General features: G+C 48.8%; 1 protein-coding gene across 1 annotated transcript in view; it reads right to left on the bottom strand.

The window, feature by feature from the left end:
* The window catches only part of TOX2 (TOX high mobility group box family member 2), a gene marked incomplete at its 5' end in the record, with an annotated part of 168,446 nt that overhangs the window by 87,248 nt on the left and 58,956 nt on the right, over positions 1-22,242 (bottom strand). The window contains one exon of the mRNA XM_084217682.1: positions 15,621-15,686. Within this exon, the coding sequence (XP_084073808.1) occupies positions 15,621-15,686 (66 nt within the window). The remainder of the gene's footprint in view (positions 1-15,620; positions 15,687-22,242) is intronic.

The following is a 22,242-nucleotide window of genomic DNA, read 5'->3' as shown; positions in this document are numbered from 1 at the left end:
TACCCAAAGCAGAAGCTGTCATGTCACAGGAGCACAAAGGTGCTGGGGCTGTTAGGGAAAGCAGGAAGCACCAGGAGACTCGTGACAGAACTGTGAGAACTGGAACGTGGTGCATGGCCAAGTATCCAAATCCCCAGAGGAGGTGTGAAAATCTCAGCCCTAAGCCTCCAATATGTGAATTTTGGGAAACAAACAGATTTTATCTTTAACAATTTTAACAACTTTTTTTTTTTTTTTCTTTAATAAAGCCAGGCATATATATGGTATCTAAAAAAAGGCAGGAACACACACATGGCTGGGAGAGGCTCATCTATGCCCTCAATCAGACACTCATCAAATTCCTCCTAAAGCATTAAACAACCTGGACAAAATGAGCAGTGAGAGCAGGAACCATCCTTTCAAGAGCAAGGCAAAAAGGAAAACCACCCCATTAATAATCAAAACAGCAATGTTTCCCTAAAGTAAGGACAACTGTCCATCCAGGAGGTCAGCCAGGGCATCAGTGTGCTGCTCACAGCCAGGAGCCTGCACCAAGGACCAGCTCCAGGGCTGGCACTGGCAGATCCAGAGCCCATGGACAACATTTGTGCATGCAGGGAATGGCTGTGCAGAGGAAAAGGAGGTGCAAGAGGGCTCACATCCACAGCAGCCCAACCCTCATCACAGGACCAGAAGGAAAATACAATTTAATACAGCCAAACACCCAAGGTCAGAAGAGGAGCCCAGCCCCAGCTCCCCAGAGGCCAAACCACCTGAAGCTCTCCATTCACTGAGCAGCTGCAGAGGTGTTTCTGTTATTTTCACCGGTTTAGAAACACCAGGCAGAACCTGAACTGATCTAAAAAACTGGGAAGAAGTGGAAGAGTCAAAATGAGAGGGAGAGATGCTGATGGAGAGGAGGGGGAGGCTCTGAGCACAACAGGGCTGCACATAACAAAGCCAAAACATCAACCCCATGGTAAAAATTCCCATTTTCCCGGTGTGCTCAAGGGCTGCAGCTGCTATCTGTCAAATCCAAGCCCACACAAGGCCTAGATAGTTCCACAAAGCTGGGATGACTCAGAGCCAAGTGCTTCTATTGCCAACTCTAGCACCAAACTGGGCACCTCGAGCCCCACTTGGTGTCACCAAAAAGCATCAGCCCAGTCTGACTCCAAATAGAACCAAAAATGGACACATTGTCTGCAAGCTAAGCTGCATCAGCTGTCACCACTTCTTCTCTCATCCCTATACTTGATATCAAATAACAGGAATCTCTTTCCAGACCGAAACAGAATGAGAAAGAAGTCAAAAATCAAGGATTGCATGGACAAAAGGAGAGGAAAGGAGGTGTCTCTAACAGGGATACTGCAGCACCCCTCCATGCAGATGTCTGGAAATCAGGACAGCAGAATTCCACTGCATGTTCCACTCGCTGTGTTTCAAAAATTAAACACCATCACATGAGCTTCTCAGAGCACTCCAGAGTTTCCTGCACTTTAAAGAGCACCTTTCTTTTCTTATTTTTTAAATTGTTTTTGGATCTCCAGCATCTCTGAGCACGGTAAGATCCTTCCTCAAGCTGCATTCAAGTGCATTCAGTGACTTGCTCTCAGCACCAGCGTGGGTTCCCAGCCTTGCAGCACCCTGACTTGTACCCAAAAAATGTGACCTGTTGCTCCATCTGCTTGCAGAAATGATGGGCATTGTCCTCCAGCTGGATCCAGCCTGGAAACGAGCACCTTTGGGATATTTACTTCCAAAATGCACGAGGAATTCATAAAGCCTGGGAAAGAAAGCTTCTCAGGAGAAAAGCAGCTCCCATGGGGAGCCTGAGCCCTCAGCACCACGTAGGTGTGTGGTTTTGTTTAGAAGTCATCTGGAATTCTTAAAATAAATTTGCTAAATTGTCTTCCAGAGACTGATGGCTTTTTTTTTTTTCTCTCTCTTTCTTTTTTTCCCCCTCCTTAATAAACTTTCAGGGGTATCTTTATTGTTATGTCTAATTTTAGCGAAAACTAACATTTCCTGAGATTCAATTTCTCTCATAATTGTTGGAAGGAAACTAAACTGTCTGCTGTAAACATTGTGTGAAAAGTATCTTTATTACAGCCCACTGGGAATACTGATAAAATTCCCAATCCTTTCCTCACTTTTTTTTTTTCTTAGAGCTCACTCTTTTCTCTTACATACCCATTAGTGTCAGTTCAAACATTCTGCGGGCAAGATATGAGAACTTAAAATATATTATTTAACAATCAAGGGTGGAATAAAGACTTGTGAGCAGTGAGATCCTTTCTGCCTTCCCTTTTGGTGCTTTCTATTACAGAAAATGAGGATGGCTATTCCATTTGTCTGCGTTCGTGCTCAGAGTTGATGTAAAAAATCTCATTAGTTTAGTCTGACATATATTCAATACAGTCTATGTACATATTTTTTTTTTTCATTCTATTCTACAGCTGCAAAATGATACTAAATTTCATCAGATTGGAAAGAAAACTGTGGTCTTGGAACATTTCCCTTTAAGGGCCTTATATTTATTCAGAATTCATGAATCATTTTCCAGTAATACAACTATAATTATTCTTAAAGTGTTATGTTTGAAGGTTTAATATGAAATACTTGCAAAAAGCTCTTTTTCACTTTGATAGTTTGTAATCTTCATGGTAATCAGATCAGTTAGCTCCTTCCCACAGCAGCCAGGAAAATACAATTTAATATGAATCTCATACTCTTCACTCATGTTTTAATTAAAGTAATAAAAGCCAAGTCATATTTTGCCCTTTACGGTGTACACAGATGTATAGACCTGAGCCAGGCAGCCTCAGACCCAGCACTCTTGATGGCAGCTGATGGATTTGCTGCTTTGAGATAAGTTTAATTCAGGCTGCTGCTGGTGGTGGCAGCGATGGGTGAGACCCAGCACAGCCCTTGGCAGAGCTGCCCAGAGGAGATGGAGCGTGGGCCAAACGTGGAGCTCATGGAGCTGCTGTGACACCATCCCTCAGCTGGGTCCTGTGCCACAGCTCAGCTCCCTGCCCTGGTTCTTGGCTCTCACCATGGCTCTGACCAGCCTGGCCTGGTGTGTCACCTGGGAGGGACAGATCCCAGCCTTCCCAAAGGAGCAGGAGCACAAGGACTGGTGGTATTCCCTCCCCAGCCAGCTCATGTCCCCTGCCCCTGGTTTTTGGTTTCCACCATGGCTCTGACCAGTGTGGTGTATCACTTGAGAGGAAAGATCCCAGCCTTCCCCAAACACTGTGCAAACAACTGAATAACTATTTAGTGCATTACAACATTCCCCAAAGGAGCAGGAGACAAGGACTGGTGGCATTCTCTCCCCAGCCAGCTCATGTCCCCTGCTCTGCCCAGCCCCATGAGCGAGGGGAGGTTGGAGTGAAGCAGAGCCTGGCTCTCAGCAGAAGGAGCTGGATGGCTGCACTTGGGATCCACAGCCCTCATCATCCTCCAGGGCCTGCAGGGCCCTGACATCATGGAATATTCCAGGATGGAAAAGCCCTCCAAAAACATCAAGCCCAAGCTTTGATCACCACCTCATCCCCAGCCCAGAGCACCGAGTGCCATGGCCAGGTGTTCCTTGGACACCTCCAGGGATGGGGACTCCAAACCTCCCTGGGCAGCCCCTGGCAATGTCTGACCACCCTTTCAGTGAAGAAATTCCTCCTGATATCCACTCTAAATCTCCCATGGCACAGTATGAGGCCATTTCCTCTTGTTCTATTGATGTTTGCCTGGAAGAAGAGCCCAACCCACCCCTGGCTGTCCCCTCCTGGCAGGAGCTGTGCAGAGCCACAGGGTCCCCCCTGAGCCTCCTTTTCTCCAGGCTGAGCCCCTTTCCAGCTCCCTCAGCCCCTCCTGGTGCTCCAGCCCCTTCCCCAGCTCTGTTCCCATCTCTGGACACTCCAGCCCCTCGATGCCTTTCCCTGAGGAGCCCAGAATGGGGCACAGCACTGGAGGTGCCCCAGCAGTGCCAGCACAGGGGACAATCACTGTCCCAGTGTTCCTGGTCACTCTGTTTTGGGTAAGATGCTCTGCTGATGGTCCTGGCCTCGTGGGGCTGGAATGGAGCCCAATCCTGCACGTGGCCAGGGCAGCCTCAGAGCTGGCACAGAGGGAAGGACTCATTCTGTCACCAGCCAAGGCAGCAGAGGGGCTTTCCTTTCTGCCCAGGCCTTCATCCAAATGCTGAAGTGGAAAATAACATTTTCCTGCTGGAAGTAAGTGTCTCCTCAGTTAATCACTGTGTTGTGACAGCAGAGCCAAACACCAGCTCAGGATGGGTCTCTGATGAGGAGGGAAGAAGTAATCAATCAGCTGGGAAAGGAAATCCCCAGAGCAATGGGCTGGGTATTTTCTTCCACACTGCTGCAGCCCACGGAGCTGCATTTCCACAAATAAACAGAGTTTTCCAGAGCAACTCCCTAGAGGTTCATTAGAGAAGCAAACCACCCTGTGCAGGAGCCAAACCCAACCCCCCAACAGGACACGGGTGTAGGAGCAGCAGGGGGTAGGATGGTCAGGACAGACGGACATGAGAGATCTCTGGAGCCAGGTCAGGAACTTGGGGTTTATTGCACAGGGGCTGGGGGCAGGGACCTGCTGGGAGCTGCCAGGCACAGCTGAGAGCAGCCCCAAAGAGGGAGAGAGAGGTAAAGAGAGTGGGAAAGAGGATGAGAGGATGAGAGGGTAAGAGAGTGAGAGCACGAGGTTCCCGTTACAATGCCATAAATCTTCTTCTGTGTGAATATTCTAATTCTCACCAACCAGTCTAGTACAAGATACAAATCCTACAGCATTTACATACAGCCTATAAGAATCATCACATCACCATACTGTGTTACATTTTAAACCCTAAAAACTCCTCTTTGGGCCCCTTCTGCCAAGCCAGTGGGGTCTGCTCTGCCCCTTGGAGCTGTCTGCAAGCAGAGGGGGTTGTCTGATCAAAAGGGGATTACCTTCAGCTGGCCACACCATTGTTTTCCAGTTGTTCAGTAACTGAGGGATCTCAAAGCTGCTTTCATTTCAATCTCCCTTACAGTTTCCATATTCTCAAAATCTTTTGCCAGACAATCATATTTATAGGGCTTTCCTGTTTCATCTCCCCCAACACACAGGAGGAAATCCTTGCTCATCACAGCTCCCCAAGAGTGCTGGGGCTGCGCTGTCAGAGCTCAGCATCAGTCCCTGGCAGGCACAGGGCTCCCTGTCACGCTGTGTCACAGCAGGAATTCGGGACACACGCTGAGGAATCAGCTCAGCACAAGGAGCTGCAGGATCCAAGGGCACAAACAGCTTGTGGATGAAAGCTCTGGGATTGCCTTTGACTGCCACCACTGTAGGCCAGCCCAGGAGCAGCAGGAGTGGCCGTGCTGAGGGTTTAAAGCACACACAAGCACCATACCAACCTGAGAGCTGTGCTTTAAAGGGGGTCTGCTCTCTCCAGGCTGTCCCCCATGCAGGTCTCCACCCTGCCCTGGGCCATGCTGACCATCAAGGACAGTGGCTCTCCTTACCATGTGTGCAGTCCTTTTACAGCAGTGAAAGCACAAGGAAATCCTTGATAAAGTGGCACTTTCTTGCCTAAAGCACATCACCTTCCTCTATCATTTGCAGCTCTTTTAGGAGCCATTGGCTTTAGAAGCCCAGCAGCACTGCTGGACAGCCAGGCCACTGTTCTCATGCCCCAGGAGCCACCCTGCCCTCCAGCAGATCCTGATGTTCAGCCTGACCTCAGCTGTGCCCCACGGTGTTCTGAAGCTGTCCCAGTCACTCCATCTCCTTCACCCTCCAGCACACAGGGAGCACTCCTGGGGTCTGGGATACACCTTCCCTGCAGCCCCTCTGGTGGGCAGGGTGGAATTTCAGAACCACCCATGTCCAATCCTCGATCAGAACTCCTCTTGGTACCAGTATTTTCCATATGGAAACCTTCAGATTGAGATGCAGCAGCAAAGGCTGTTTGTCAGGGGGATGGACATGGTCCTGCTGCTCCTTCTCTGCCACCCCCAGGTTCCCACCACTTCCCCAGCTCTGCTGCCTCCAGCCCTGGGCCAATCCTGCACAGACTGGATTATTATTATTAGTTTTTAAATGTTTCACTGCTGAAATCCCTTTTCACTGCAAAAGAAGTCGCAGCTCTGACTGAAGATCCTCAGGCATGTTTTGATTCCACATCTCACAGAACAAGGTCTACAGCCAGATGTGCTGCTTAATATATACAATCTTTTTTTGGGTTAAAAACATTCTCTGAGCTGATTCATATCCCAGAAAACCTTGGAAAGACAGAGGAAAGATAGGGAAAGGTAACTGCTGGGGTGGGCCAGAGCTGGCAATGGTCTCCAGGGGACCTTGGAGAGTGGTGGATGGCCAGCCCTCAGGTGTCAGGTGTGGTGTGTGTCCTCCAGTGCACCTGAGGATCTCCTTCTCCCTCCTGCCTTTGGCCCTGAACCTAACCTCTCAGCAATCTCCTTGATGAAATATCTACACATGAAATCCAGCCACCACAACAGTTTCAGTGTTTCCCATTCCTTCCAGGTGCTGACAGGTGTCCTCAGCTGTTTGAGATGCTATTTCTTTTTCCCTTTTCCCCCTGAGTGAGTGCAATAGTAGCAGACCATCCATTTTGGTCTAGGAATGGCTCAACTGCAGCACTCTGGGCTGCTTGGTGGCTGTTTTTCAACAGTTTTGCTAAAAACTTAGGAGTCCCTTGAGGCCAGGGGTTGAAGATGATGTTCACTCTGCTTGTAATGGGATTTTATTATTATTATTATTATTATTATTATTTTATTTAAACACTACAGCTGGCCTTGCACCAGCAGTAAAACCTCCTCTTGCTATGACTAAGCTACAGGAATCACTTCCTGACTGCACCTTTCAAAAATTTTGCTGTCACACAGGAGTTCATGCAAAATTCACAAGGCTGGATCATCAGCTGTAGTTCTGCTCAAGCCCCTCCTGGAAGGGTTTCCATTAGCTGCTGATTATAATAAATGACATGTAACACTCTATTGTTCATTCTAAAATAGTACATGGTATTCTTCCTGAATTGTCTGCTGAGAAAGGCATTTAGGATCTATCAATGTCTCCCCTCTATTTTTTTCTTCTCCAGCACAACATATGAAATTATACAGTATTACTCAAAGAACAGCAGGGAGAGAGCAAAAATCTGTATCTTAGCTCGGGGGCCTGCAGGGCACACTCCCAAACTCTGTGTAATCCTCTTTCAACTCTGAGTCTATACAAACCTCTCTCTTCCCTTCACCAGGGGTCTTTTATACTGATATATCTGTATGTTCCTGCAGTATTTGCAATGTATCCTTGTCAAGGGAGTGGGGAGTCATCAGTTATTTACTTTCAGGTGTGCTCTGCCCCTGATGGGGCCAATTCCAGACTTCAAAAATACAGATTATTCATTTGCAGATTGGAAGAGACCAAGATTCTGCACGGGCACAAGAGAGTAAAGTCCAAAGAGCACAAGGCAGCTGGAGATTGAGGAGCACCAGAGCTCTCCATGGCCCCCTTAAAAAAGGAGGTGATATTGCCCCTTATTTAACCCCCCACTTACATGGGACTTCCTTTAACACTGACCAACCTCTGATATCATCTGTTCCTGTGATCAACAAAAATCAACAGAATATGGAGCCCCAAACCCTGCCTCCTCAGTTATTCACTCAGAGGGTGGTGAAACACTGGCACAGATTTCCCAGGGAAGCTGTGGCTGTCCCAGCCCTGGGAACACCCAAAGTCAGCTTGGACAGGGCCCTGAGCAACCTGATCTCACTGGAGATGTCCCTGCTCCTTGCAGAGGGCTTGAATTAGAGGAGTTTCAAGGGTGCCTTCCATCCCAATCCGTTCTGTAAATCTGTGAATGTTGAAACAAGTTTCTTGATGTGCAAAGATTAATTAGAAACACCAAAGTCCATTAAGGGACTTGAGTGAAAATTGCACAAAGAATAACCTCACCATAGGCTCCAGTTTTCTGTGCAGACCTTTCTATATAAGACTCAAGAGAAGGAGACCCTAAGGAATTGCTCAGCCATGTTTAATGATCTCCTGGGCTCTTCCTGCCTTTTTTCCCAAGCATTCCCAGGTTTGAGGCAGTGGCTGTGGTGACCATGAGCAACCTGGTGCACTTTATGGGACAAACCAAGTGCTGGAAGCTCCTCCAAATTCACACATCTGGTAGGCCAGAGACCAACAGCCCTAAGGACATCTCACACCTGAGCACTGCATGGTGCTGCTTCACTGTCAGTGGGAGAGCAGCCCCACCACTGATGGATTGAGAACCACCTTGGCTGCAGCTCCTGCCTGTCCTGGCTCGCTGTTATTTGTCTCTGCCCAGACAAGGGTGAGATGGGCTCGCTCCCCAGGCTCCAAAAGACAAGGCTGGACTCTCAGGTTCGCTCTTCAAGGTTGTTTATTATTTCTTATCTACAAAGTTTTCTCTCTGCCCAGCTGGGGTCTGGCCAGCCAGGCAGCCAAAGGCACTCTGACTGCCCACAGGGCGGTCACATCTTTTTATAACAAAGACTACGTAAACTATATTTATCTTTTGTCCCCAATACTTATCATTTTTATTACTAAGTGTACCTTTACTAAGAACCTATCAAAAATATCTGTGTCACACAGAAAATGGAAGACAAGAAGAAGGAGGAAGAGCCATGTGGCAGGCCCCAACTCCCTCCATCTTGTTTTTCCAACCCCCCAGTACCAAAATCTTAAAATCTGTGCTTTGACCTGTAATTGTGCTATTTCTATATCCTTTAAACCCCAGTGATTCTTATATCCCCATATACAGGTGGTACATCTCTTGTAGGGTCAAAGTCGAGCCACCAGGCACTTTTAGCAACATCCCAAGGCTCCCGAGCCCCCCAAGGGTTCTCTGGGTAGCTCTGGGCATCAGGAGAGGTGCGCTGAGTTCCCACACCTGCCCTGGAGGGAAGAGCAAGAATGAGGGCAGGGTGACCCCCACCTTCATTGGCAGCCCCCAGTCACCCTCACTCTGCCCGGGGCTGCACAGCCACCTCGTCACTGTGTTCTGCCCCCGTGGTCCCCAGCAGGGATGGGGAAGCCCTGCACTCACATGGGTCTGCCCCAGCCCCGGGTTTATTTTATCAAGTGTTGACATTTTGCTGTGATTCAGTCAAGACTGGTGGGAACAACACGTCTGCCAGTATTATGACAAGGTTTGAAGGCATGTTTTATAGCAGAGGCTGCCAAGACGAGCTCTGTCTCGTCTGGAGCGTTAGCAGAGCATGAGGAAGGTATCCGTAGCTTCCCACACATCATTAATTTCTAATTATCCTATCTTTGCTTTCTGCATTATCACTTATTTACCAAACAAAGCTTTATTGGACCGCCCAGTTCCTTATAAGCAGCAAAGCCATTGTTATGTTAAAAGCAATGTTCTAAATGTTATTTATTATTTGATAAACCTCGTGTAACCCTGAATGAGGACATTAAACGGCAAGAACACTACTTCAAAATCCCATTTTAAATAAGTCACCAAGACAGCTGTGCCTTTATAAAACACATTAGAGTGGCACTCAGAGCACATATGGCTCAGGGATATATACAAATTATACAATTTCTGTCATTCGATCAAATAAGAGGGATGTTTTGACCCCAGAAATGAGTCAAATGTAAGTTGTAATTCCAGCCCCAGCAGAGGCCCTGGTGGTAATGGATCCTGACGGCTGATCAAAGAGCCCTGACCATTTGACCCACCAGATCAGTGACTCACTGCATCTATTATGGCTAATACAGACCCAGCGTGGAGATATACGGAGGCAGGGAGGTAAAGGGCAATAGATACAGGAGATAAATGTTGATTTATCCACGTGCACAGGCACAGGGGGACACCTGCAGATGGATCCCACGTGGGTGGGATGGGGCAGACTTGGCTCACCCCACACTCAGGTTCATGGAGCAGGGCTGCAGACAGATGCTGTGGATCTCTGTGCAGATGATAAATATCATTTCTCCTAACTGCATCTCCCTCGGGTGTCAGCAAAGCTTCTGTGCCCAGCAGGGCTCCCCGAGTCACACACGGCCAGGGAAAATCCACCTTCTGTTTCACACATATCCACAGCCCCCAGAAACACATCCCTGCCCGTGGATTTGCTTTCTTGGCAGTGTAAGTGTAAACAGCCCATCCAGGAGGTACCCAGGCTCACCCTAATGCCCAGAGCCCAGATTAAAGCCCCTTGTGCTGCTCCACACATCAGGTGACACACTTGAGGTCACCTGCAGCAGGTATCTCACCAGGCTTGGGTGAAATCCTGCCTTTTTCTGTCATAGAATCCCAGAATGGATGGATGGGAAAGGACCTTACAGCTCATCCCATTCCACCCCTGCCACAGGCAGGGACACCTTCTGCTGTCCCAGGTTGCTCCAAGCCCCATCTGATGCCCTGTGAAAGCTGCCCTACAGCAGAGGCTGGACACAGCTAAAGAATAAAGCAGGGATTTATCCAAAGGCCTCCATGGATCCACCTTGGGCAGCACCAGAGCCCAGCCAGGGCTGCACCCAAGATGAACCAAAATGGCCCCAAAATGCCCGGCCGGGCACGGGGTCTCTCCCTGGGATCAGCTCTGCTCCATTTGCACCTTGCAGTTCATTGTCCCATCCCAGCTTTAGCCCCTGCAGTCCCACCCTGCTTGTTTTTCTCTCTGCAGCCCACGGGGTTTGTGCTCCTGGCCTGAGATTTGGGTCATTTGTCCTTGGTGCCCAGCTGGAGCAGGAATTGTTTTGTCTCCCTGCTCTGTGCACAGAGCTTACTCATCATATGAAGCCCAGACCCACAGACTAAAGCAGCACAGAGTCTGAAAAATATAAAAGCTAAACCTGAGGTATCCCCTCCAACCTGGCCTTGGCCACTTCCAGTGATCCAAGGGCAGCCACAGCTTCTCCAGGCATCCTGCTCTTTCAGTTGTAGAATACTGGAATGGTTTGGGTTGGATCTTAAAGACCATCCAGTTCCTGCCCTGCCATGGGCAGGGACAACTTTCACTTCCCCAGGCTGCTCAGTGCTGCTGTGCAAACCTGGCAGCCAAGACCTGGCATTTTTGAGACACAGATGGGCAGCATGAGCCTGCCAGCAGGAGCAACACACAGGAACAGCTTTAGGAGGAGAAAACGGTGTGCAAAGAACATTGTCTATTTAACTCTCCTATTTTTAATTGAACTCTCAAATTTTCAACATTTCATAGCAGTGGGTCCTGTCTGTGCCCTCACCTCCAGAAGCAAAGAGCTGCTTTTACAGTCTCCCTGGCCTGAACAAACCACAGTGCTGTTGAAAAGACTTTCCATGAGGAGTCACACAAATTAACTTGTTGGGAGAAACAACAATGGGCTGGTTGCTCAGCTGGAATAAGCCATGCACTGAAATCTCCTGGGATTAGGCAGAGCACAGGATCCAAACTGTCCAGTGATAAATATTCAGCTCTTTCCTCCTTCGAGCTGCCTGTTGCCCTGCTAGCAGCCAGAGATATTCATGGAGGGAGGGGAAATGCAGCAAACACCCCCCTAAGGCTTTTCTGCACTGACCAGGTATGCACTGACCAGGTACACAGTCACACCCCAAAGCCAGGGGACAGTGGTCCCCAGGGCCATGCCAGGGCCTGGCAGTCCCCACAACCTCATCACATCACCCCCAGCTCCCTGACAAGGCAGCTCCTGCATTTCTCCATCCAGCACATGGGATGATGGTGCTTTCTCACAGGAGATTCCCAGGCAGAGCTAATCCATGTTTTTAAGGTACCCATGGACTCCTCCTGCAAGTGCAAAAGTCTCAATGCCAAATAAAACCAAGCTCATTCCTCAACCTTTCCCTGTCCTGGTGTTACTGTCCTTGTCACAATGACCTCAATAAATATCTTTTCCCACTGATTTTGCAGGTGTTTTTATTTCTTTTGCCAGCACCACTGCATTTTTACTGATCTTTCAGAGCACTTCGTATCTGTGTATTCCTTGGGATTTTTCACATTACTTAATTCCTTGCCTTTTTTTTGGGGGGGAGGGGGGTGGGAAAGAAAGAAGGAAAATTGACAGGGGTGAGGAATGATGCTCTGCTGACTCCACAAGACACAAGAGATACCTCACTCATCTCGAGGGTCAAATGTCCACGATGGCTTGATCAGATGTCAGCTTGCATTTATACCCTGGCCTCTGCTGGAGGTTGAATTACATTTCACATTTGACTCCCTTCTGGGGTCAAATGTCCCTCCTATTTGATGGAACAAGAGGAATTATTTTCCCCAAGCAGGCTGTGCTGGTGTGAGCTGTCAGTGCTCTCATTATGTTTAAGGCTCCTTTATTTCTGCATTTTGTCCTCAGCTGAGTCCAGCCCCTCTGGGATGACAAGAGCTGTAGCCATGGCACAAGGGAGATCAGGGGAAGGAAGAGGGCACCTGGCTTCCATATGTTTTGGATGGTGTTTTGGGGGGGTTTTACACGGGCTTTGTTGTGAGGTTTTGTTTCTCCTTCCCCTCAATCTGGCAGCTAGGCAGGGAATAATGAAGGAGATGCAGGAGGGCCCTGATCCTGGCTTTACCACACTCCTGCCACGAGAAACTGCAGAAACCCAGAAAGGTTTGGGTTGGAAGGGACCTTAAAGCCCATCTCATTTCACCCCCTGCCATGGCAGGGACACCTCCCACTGTCCCAGGTGCTCCCAGCCCTGTCCAGCCTGGCCTTGGGCACTGCCAGGGATCCAGGGGCAGCCCCAGCTGCCAGGACCCCAGCACCCTCACAGGGAGGGATTTCTCCCCAGTATCCCATCCATCCCTGCCCTCTGTCCATTTGAAGCCATTCCCTGTGTGCTGTCCCTCCATCCCTTGTCCCCAGTCCCTCTCCAGGTCTCCTGGAGCCCCTTTAGCCTGGAAGGGCTCTGAGCTCTCCCTGGAGCCTCCTCCCCTGGGCTGAACAGAACTTCCTTAGGATCAAAAACCAGACAAGAGGCTGAGACAGAGCTGCTGTCAGGGAGCTGCAGGATCACCATGGAGGAAAACCCCAAGCCACCAGGCTCATCTGCTGCAGTGGGATGGCTCCAGCCCTGAGCCTGTAAAATTTGCCTTTGTCTTGAAGGAACCCAAGGGCTGCTGGATGTCCCACATGGGCTGTAAAGGAATCTGGAGGCTCAGCAGCCTCTGAGGTGAGGTTGTGAAACCCCCCTCCTGCTGTTTAATGTACTCCTTCAGGTTACAACAGGTTTAGCAAACAATAAAAACCATCTGGAAGCCCCATTTAAATAACAGAGTCGTGTCATTAGTGCTGAAGTCATGGCTGGGGCTGTAAAACCAGTCAACAAATGCTGATGTGCAGGTAAATAAAGGAGATGGTGCACTGAGGAGGCTGAGGAGGAAGCTGCTCATCATCCTCCCTGGCCAAAGCTCATGCTGGGTGTGAACCACATCCCTGCAGGGCACGAGCTGGGATCCTCACCTTCCCTCCCAGCTGCACTCCTGCCACCCCAGATGAGGTTATGGGGGTCACTGCAGCCTCCCACAGAGCCCAGGTGCCCCCTGCACCCCTCTGACTGCCCCACACCAGCCCAGGGAGGGAACTGGGGGTGCCAGACAAGGCAAACACCCCCATTCATTGTCCATGCTCCTCTCTGCAGTGCTTTTGCTGGTGGAGGAAGAGCAGCACAGCCCCTGTGCACGAGGCCATCCCTGCAGCAGGGCTTCCTGCCCTCCTCTGCCCAAGCAAAGGACTTTCCTCCCTCTCCACCCTACTCCAAAATGGGAAATTGCAAGTAAAGAGAGAGCAAGTGAAGAGTGAACTCCTCTTGCCCAGGTTACAGGGATCTAAGCTGGTTTGGTTGATCCTTCTCCAGCATCAAACTCAGGACATGACTCCTCTCCTTGCTTTCCTTTGGGAGCCAACCCTTCTCCCTGAGGGGCAGCAAACCATTCCCAGCCCCACAGCATCCCTGCTGACCTCCCCCTCAGGCCCACCTGGAGGGAAAAGGGATGAGAGAGGTGCAGGAAACACCAATGGCTGATGCTGGCCATGGCTCTGCCCAAATCCAGCCTGCTGCTGCAGGCACAGGGTGGCCAGGGACTGTGGCTGCTCCCTGTGCCAGCACTGCCAGCCCTTCCCAGGGAAATGCTGGCTGCTGTTTGAACACTTTTGAGAGTGTATGAGCACACCTTCACCCCAGTTACTGGAATGGGATATGCTAACCTAGCATGGAGATGGGATTTTTTCAGTGAAATAAGGAATGAATCACTCCAATTCAAAGAAATAATTCAAGTGTGTGAACCCACAGATGGATGCACCCTGCAACAAAGATCACCCAAAAGAAGCTGTTGCTCAAATTCCTACTAGACCATGAATCTGATCTAAAAAGCCAACTTCCATCCTTGGGAGGTTTTAGAGGCAAAATATCTCCTGTGATCATCCACATGAGGCTCTGCACAGCTGGGGCACAGGGCTGCCCCTGGATGGGGCACTCAGGGATCCCCCCATTCTTTCCCATATTTACTCACCCCCTGGCAATTCCTGGCTCTAAGGATCAACCCCACACCGTTGTTGGTTGAACACATATTTGTTTCTGCTGAATCACCCAGCAGCACAAAGTTTGCTGTTCCTTCCCCACCCTGGAATTCCTCCTCATGCAAGGACAGCCACCATGGGGACAGCTGCCAGTGCCAGCTGCCAGAGCAGGAACACCTCTCCTGAGCCACGAGCCAAAGCACTGCCCTGCTTCAGGGAGGCAGGATTCATCCCATTCCCAGTGTAATGTGGATAGAGTTTAAGCCCTGCTGCCATTGGAGCACCACATTGATGTCCCAAACCCCAGGCACTCTGTGGGGCTGGGTCTGTGGTCAACAAAACAGCCCAACACAACCAAAGGTGGGGTGCTGGGATGTGTCAGCAAGGAGCTGCCTCCTCCCCTCTCCAGGCTGCATGTGATGAGATGCTTGGTGCAGCACCTCTAACCATGCCAGGCCACCCCTGAGGGGTGCACAGGGGGCCAGAAAAGCATGTGCTGAAGTCCTCCTGTCCCAGCAGGACCTATATATGGACTTAACTTTACAGAGTCCCAGAACTGGGTTGGAAGATCACCCTAAAGATCATGTTCCAGCCCATACACAGGTTTAGGACCCCACTCCATGTTTTTTCCATGTGTACCCAAGCCCAGAGAAGGCTCAGGCACCTGCAAGACATGAACACTTCTATTCTGGTTTCTAGCTCCAAAACAGGAACCTTTGGATTCCTTTTTCTCCTCTGTTAATCTATTTAACCACAGGAAATACTCCACGTGAGGGAAGGAGACACCTGAACTGCACACAATACTTGGAAACTTCACTGTGTACAGAAACACCAAATGCACCTTCATATGGAGTGAGGGATGCTGAGGCAAAGCTTTGCAGCAAAACTTTTCAGCAAAGCTTTTCAGCAGAGCTTTTCAGCAGAGCCAGGCAGCAGCACCAGGATGGAAATGCATCCCAACCCCTCCACCAAGCGCTGCATCTGCTGCTCCTGGGCAGCAGCTGGGCTCTGACCTCCTCCATGGACACTCGTGGTGTCCCAGGAGGGCAGAGTCACAGAGACCTCCTAGAATTTGTGTTTTTAGTCCCCTAAAAATCTCACCCCAGCAGAACAACTCTTACCTGATTGGCCGATAGAAACTCCTGGGCGTTGTCGTTCATCCCCATGTACATGTTCTCCCCATCAAACTAGAAAGGCAAAAGAAAGAGTTAATAAAATGCCATCTGCACACCATGCTAGTGTGCATCCCAAATACCTTCCTGGCTCTTCACATCAAGAGCCAGAATTCCCAGAGGAAAACCCTGAGCTGCTGTTTGAACACTTTTGAGAGTGTATGAGCACACCTTCACCCCAGTTACTGCAATGGGATATGCTAACCTAGCATGGAGATGGGATTTTTTCAGTGAAATAAGGAATGAATCACTTCATTTCAAAGAAATAATTCAAATGTGTGAACCCACAGATGGATGCACCCTGCAGCAAAGATCACCCAAAAGAAGCTGTTGCTCAAATTCCTACTAGACCATCAATCTATAAAAAGCCAACTTCCATCAATGGAAATATCCAGACTTGGGCAGGTCCCATTCAATCCTCTTACAGACCTCAACACCAAAGCAAAGCTCCTGCAGCAATGCAGAATCACTCTGCAGCTGTGGAAGAGATTTTACAGTGACTTCTGTGAGCCAGAGAGAAGTTTGATAAGAGGATCCATGTTTACCCCTGAAAAAATTTTCTATCAAGAATTTTCTACCAAGAGACCAAGAAAGAAAGAAGGATAAATAAGAGAAACCTGCACCTGCCTGTTCCAATGAGCTCTTTGTTTGTCTCTTGTGACCAATGAGTAAAGTTATGAGTTTTGTAAGGATGTATAAAAAGCAGGCATGCTAGAATAAAACCAGGATTGAAGCCTTCTGAAAATGAAGTGTTGCTTTGGATTGTGACCATCTCAACTAAACATGGAGCATTCAGGGTGTCTCTGTGCACAGCCTGACACATCCATCCCCTCTTCTCCTGTTTTTGCTGCTCTGGGCAGCCCAAGCCCAGCCCACCCTCCTGTGTCCCCCAGCTCCAGCACACACCCGATTCCCAGCTGCTAATCCACTTATCAGGCCACAAAACCCCCATGGAGAACTACAACTCTTCTCACTAATTAGCTGCAACGGGAGCTTTTCACTCACTCAGATTCCAAAGGAAGGAAAAAAAGCCCTCCAGGATTGTCTCTGCCTCCAAGTACAGCTGGGGCAGGCCTCAAGGCTGAGTTCACAAATTAATTATGGCAATAAAAACGGGCTGAGCCATAAAACACTCCTGAGACGAGGGTGGAGGTACCAGCTGTGAGTGACACCCTGCACTTAACAAGGGGAAGAGCCAAGCCTCCTGCCCTTACCAGCAGGATGATGAATTGGAGATTGTTCACCCCTCACCTGTCCTCCTGCTCTCTGATATGAAGCTGATTCCAGTTATGCCTTAACAGAAATTGGCCATATTAAGAGCAATAAAAGTGAAATCTAAATAAAACCAGGTGAAGATTTTCAGCCTAGACCATTAATTATGCTTCCATTTCTCAGAGTGCTGCAGGATTAGCTATTAAAGGCAGCAGAGTTAGTAAAGCCAAGTGGGGGTAACACGGCTCTGCTTGGCCTCAGACACCCTCTAATTGCCAAACTGTCCTCTGGCACAGCAAACCAATTAAAAGCTGTAAAATTGGAGCAGGTATTGTGGCATTCATTAAGCAATAGCTGCAGCAGGTGGGAGAGGATTCCTGTGCTGGGTTCTGTGAGATCCACCAGTGAGGCTGTGGGATGCACTGAGCACTGGGACCAACAACTTCCTCAGAAGGCAGCTGGGTGGAAGTGGAAATCCACTTGAACCTGGATTTCCCTCCACCTGGCAGGTGATCACTGGCACAGCCAGCTCCTGGCAGCTGGAGCTTCCAGGAACAGGGATCCAAATCCCCTAAATCCCCTCTGGCCCCACCTCAGTGCCCTCTGACAGCCCCACCAACCCCAGCACACACACCTGGCCTGGCAGCAGAGGTGCCAGAGGTTGGTGGAGAACCACAGAATCTCCAGGGCTGGAAAAGCCCTCCAGGATCACTGAGTCCAACATTCTCCCAGCACTGCCAAGGCCACCTCTCAGTGATGTCCCCAAGTGCCACATCACCTCTCATGGATCCCTCCAGGGATGGTGACTTCAGCACTGCCCTGGGCTACCTGTTCCAGCACCTGGCCACGGTTCCAGTGAAGAAATGTTCCCTAATGTCCCATCTAAACCTGCCCTGGTGCACTTGAGGCTGATTCCTCTCATTCTACCACTTGTTTCCCACGAGAAGACACCAACCCACACCTGGCCACCACCTTTTTCTCCAGGAAATAAAAATTACCTTGAAAGTTACATCCAGCAAACCAAAAATATCCTTCAGAGCAGGACAAACCCTCCCCTGTCTCCACATCCTTCTGTTTGTCAGAATGTATTTTTTTATGGCTTTCTACTGTTCCCCTAACTCCATTCCACAATTCCTTCTGCCCTTGATGCCTTCATAACAACTGTAATGAATCCTGCCTTCAAAATTACTGTTTCTCTGATTTCCAGGCTGAGCAGCGAGCCTGAAAATCAAGACTCAAAATGCAATGGAAATTTTGGAATTTCCCCACTGCTGATTGGATTTTTTTTCCCTCTCCTCCAGGCTGTGAAGGTGCAAACAAATTTATTAGAATTTCTCCCATCAGGATATTTTTTCAATTAGATGTTTGCCAGTTATGCAGCAGCCAGGTAGAGCAGATAAGTAATGTTCTCTCCCTCTTCTCATTATTGTTTTGCTATAGAATGCACTTCAAAACAATCAACCCCATCACACAGGTAGATTTATGATAGAAACAGGAATTTTAATATTTCCCCTTGGTTATAAATGCCTCCTCCCTTTTTTCCTTCACTCCATCTCCTGTTCAAACCTGGACAGAGCCATTCATCACCCCCCTTACCCCAAAACCCAGCCTGCACTGAATGATGTGGCAGGGATCATTTTCAAGTCCTAATTCAAAAGTAACATCCTCTTGTGCAGCTGTCTTAATCACTTTATCACTTTTGCTGGGCTGCAATTAGTTAATTGTATTATTCTTTGGTTAATAGGAGCAAGCCTATTAAACAATTCAGTGGCTGTGGCTGATTCTCTCCTGCATGGAATGAGCACGAAGCCAGGGAGGGAAGGGGAAAGAAAAGAGGGAAATAAAAAGGGAAGGGGAAGAAAAAGGGGGAAGCTGCAGCTGGAACTGCTCTATCAGCCCATACACGGAGCTCAATTCAGATGTTGTTGTCCAAAGCACTTTTAAAATCTTTATTGCTTTTCTAGACTCACTTTGGTTTGTTATTTTTGCTCCATAGCATTATTTTCAAACCTGTAAATGTGCCCAGAGGTCACATGGGTCTCCTGTTAGCCAGATGAATATGAAAAGGAAAAACAAATGCAGGCAGCAGGCTGGGACAGACCCCAAAGTGCAGCAGCTGTGGGATCTCCAGCTCTGTGCAAACAGGGAGAACAAATGTTTGCTAACTGGGAAGGGCCCAGTGGAAAGAAACACAACCTCCTGCCAAGATTCCAAGAAGGTGTTACTTTTTCCTGGATGGCACTGCCAGCTTGTACAATTTTATTATGAATCTCATCACATCCTTATAATTTTGTGGGAGCCACAAACTGAGATGGAAACTTCAGCTTTGTAAAAATGTGGAATCACAGATGGGTTTGGGTTGGAAGGGACCTTAAAGATCATCCAGTTCAACTCCCCTGACATGGGCAGGGCCACCTTCCACTCCACCACAATATCTGGGCAAAACTCATAGCAGCAATGCCTTCTGTGATACCTGCAAGATCTTAAAAGCCTTCCCAACTTTTTATTTAATTTTATTTTATGTGTGTGGGTTCGGTGGTTTTTTTGGTTTAGGTTTTTTTCTTGGAGGATTCTTACCTGAATTTTGACACTCATTTTTGGCAATACTAGACCAGAGCACCTTAACTGCAAGTCAACTGATGTTCTAGAGCTTGAAAATGTGACCTGTTAATACAAATCCAGCAGTAATTAAGAGCCATCACCACCAAGGAGCTACTGAATGACCAGTTAAGAACAAATTAGATGCCTCCAGTGGTTCCTGCTGCTCAGAGCTATAAACATTTGCCTCTGGTTTGCCCCCCTGTGCCAGGACACAGGAGATGGGCAGGGGGTTCCCTCTCATGACAACCTCATTTCCAAACTGGATGCACTGAGAATGTCACATTTCACTGTAAATTCTTGGAATGCATCTGGGTTTGTTTCCAGGCAAGCGACAGCTCAGCTACCACCAGCACCAAGACAGAGTGACCTGATGACCTAGAGCAGAGGCTGGACACAGCTAAAGAATAAAGCAGGGATTTATCAAAAGGGTTTTCTCCATGGATCCACCTTGGGCAGCACCAGAGCCCAGCCAGGGCTGCACCCAAGATGAACCAAAATGGCCCCAAAATGCCCGGCCGGGCACGGGGTCTCTCCCTGGGATCAGCTCTGCTCCATTTGCACCTTGCAGTTCATTGTCCCATCCCAGCTTCAGCCCCTGCAGTCCCACCCTGCTTGTTTTTCTCTCTGCAGCCCACGGGGTTTGTGCTCCTGGCCTGAGATTTGGGTCATTTGTCCTTGGTGCCCAGCTGGAGCAGGAATTGTTTTGTCTCCCTGCTCTGTGCACAGAGCTCACCATCCTCTCATATGAAGCCCAGACCCACACACTGAAGCAGCACAGAATCTGAAAATATAAAAGCTCAAACCTGAGACATCAGACCCAAAGTCATGTCATGCAAGGAATCCCTTTAGGTTTTTATTGAGTAAAAGTTAACCCAAGAAAACTTGTGTAACACAAGGTAATTAATTTGTATTTAATTCTCCTCATTAAAAAATAATAATTAAAAAAACCCAAATTGCAGCCCATGTGTTGCTGGGCTTCACTCAGCTGCTTCCAATGGCAGCATTGGAATGCACCGTTCCCATCATGGGGAATGGGCAATGCAATGGCACCATTCCCATCATGGGAAACATAACTCTTCTTTAGAAAGTGTTACAGGAATAGTTTTATCCACAATTCATTTTTATCAGCATTATTTAAGTGGCACATCCTGCTGTAAGCACACTTTGGCCATGGTGTTTCCCAGCCCTGCATCCCCACCATGCTGCTCCTACACACCAGGCTCAGCCCTCTGAGGGATCCACACCCAAGGATGCTGGCCCTGGTGAGGAGCTGTGGAAGAGGTTTTACAGAGACCACTGTGAGCCAGAGAGAAGTCTGATAGGAGGATCCATGTTTACCCCTGAAAAAAGTTTTTACCAAGGTTGTTTCATAGAGACCATGAAATTTTTACCAAGAATTTTTTACCAAGGTCATTAATAGAGACCAAGAAAGAAAGAAGGATAAATAAGAGAAACCTGCAACTGCCTGTTCCAATGAGCTCTTTGTTTGACTTTCCTGACCAATGGGCAAAGTGTCAGCTTAGGAGTTCTGTAAGAATGTCTAAAAAGCATGAATGCCATAATAAAACCAGGTTTGAAGCCTTCTGAAAATGGAGTGTTGCTTTGGATTGTGACCATCTCAACTACGACAAGGATGCTCTCTGTACACATCTCTGGGATGTGAAATCCTCACCTCACCCCTGCTCCACGGCTGAGCTGCCACTGCAAATTCCTGCAGGAGTAATTCAGCATCCCACCTCTTCAGGGAACACACAGGGCTGAGGTTAGCTTAATCCCTTTAACTGCAGTTCCCCCATTAAGGTCTTTACACAACCTCTGGCCCGGAGTGATCTACTTAGCATTATTTATTTGTGTGCTGAAATGCTTGGGTAGCCCCGGGGTTGATGCTGTCAGGGAGGGTCAGGAGTTCAGCAGGAGATTTACACTCCCCCAGGAGTGCCCTGCAGGGGCAGTCATCGCGTCCATCCCCGGTTTGTTTGGGGACAAATGGCATTAGCAGGGAGCACGACCCCACAGCAGGTGTCAGAGGGACAACACAAACCCAGCATCCACAGCAGCCACCGGGGTTTCCTGCAAACACTGAATATTCTCACCCATTATCCCAGGGGAAATTCAGCTTGATGCAACTGGAATCTTGAGGCTTAAAGCCTTACAGTCAAAAGTGGTTTGTTTGGTTGGTTTGTTTGTTTTAAGAACAGTTTACAAGTAGGATAAAAACCTGGTAGGAGTTTTTTTTACTCAATAGACCAGGAGGAGGAAACCTGCAGAGCTGGTGGGGCCAAGGTATGGTAGAGGCTGTCAAGAAACTACAGCCAGGTGGGGAAGAAAGGAATGACCTGCACCAGCCTGATGGACACTAATGGAGTGAGTATTCAGAAATTCCTGAACTGGAGCACCTCCCTTGGAAAGACCCATCTGAGAAGCTCTCACACTGGGATGGCCAGAAGGAAAACACAAAACCAACCAAGGAAATCCTAAGGAACTCCCATGACCCACCTGCTCTAAAACAATGTCAGGGAATTTTGGGACCATCATGACAACACAGACCTTGAGGGGCTGGAGCATGTCCAGGGAAGGGAATGGAATGTGGGGAAGGGGCTGGAGCACCAGGAGGGGCTGAGGGAGCTGGGAAGGGGCTCAGCCTGGAGAAAAGGAGGCTCAGGGGGAACCTTGTGGCTCTGCACAACTCCTGACAGGAGGGGACAGCCAGGTGAGGGTTGGGCTCTGCTCCAGGGAACAGGGACAGGAGGAGAGGGAA

The sequence above is a fragment of the Fringilla coelebs genome (genome assembly GCF_963513975.1).
Source record: "Fringilla coelebs genome assembly, chromosome: 18".
In the NCBI taxonomy this organism is placed as follows: domain Eukaryota; kingdom Metazoa; phylum Chordata; class Aves; order Passeriformes; family Fringillidae; genus Fringilla; species Fringilla coelebs.
The sequence above is the reverse complement of the archived record's forward strand: the minus strand, read 5'-3'. Positions and strand labels throughout refer to the sequence as shown.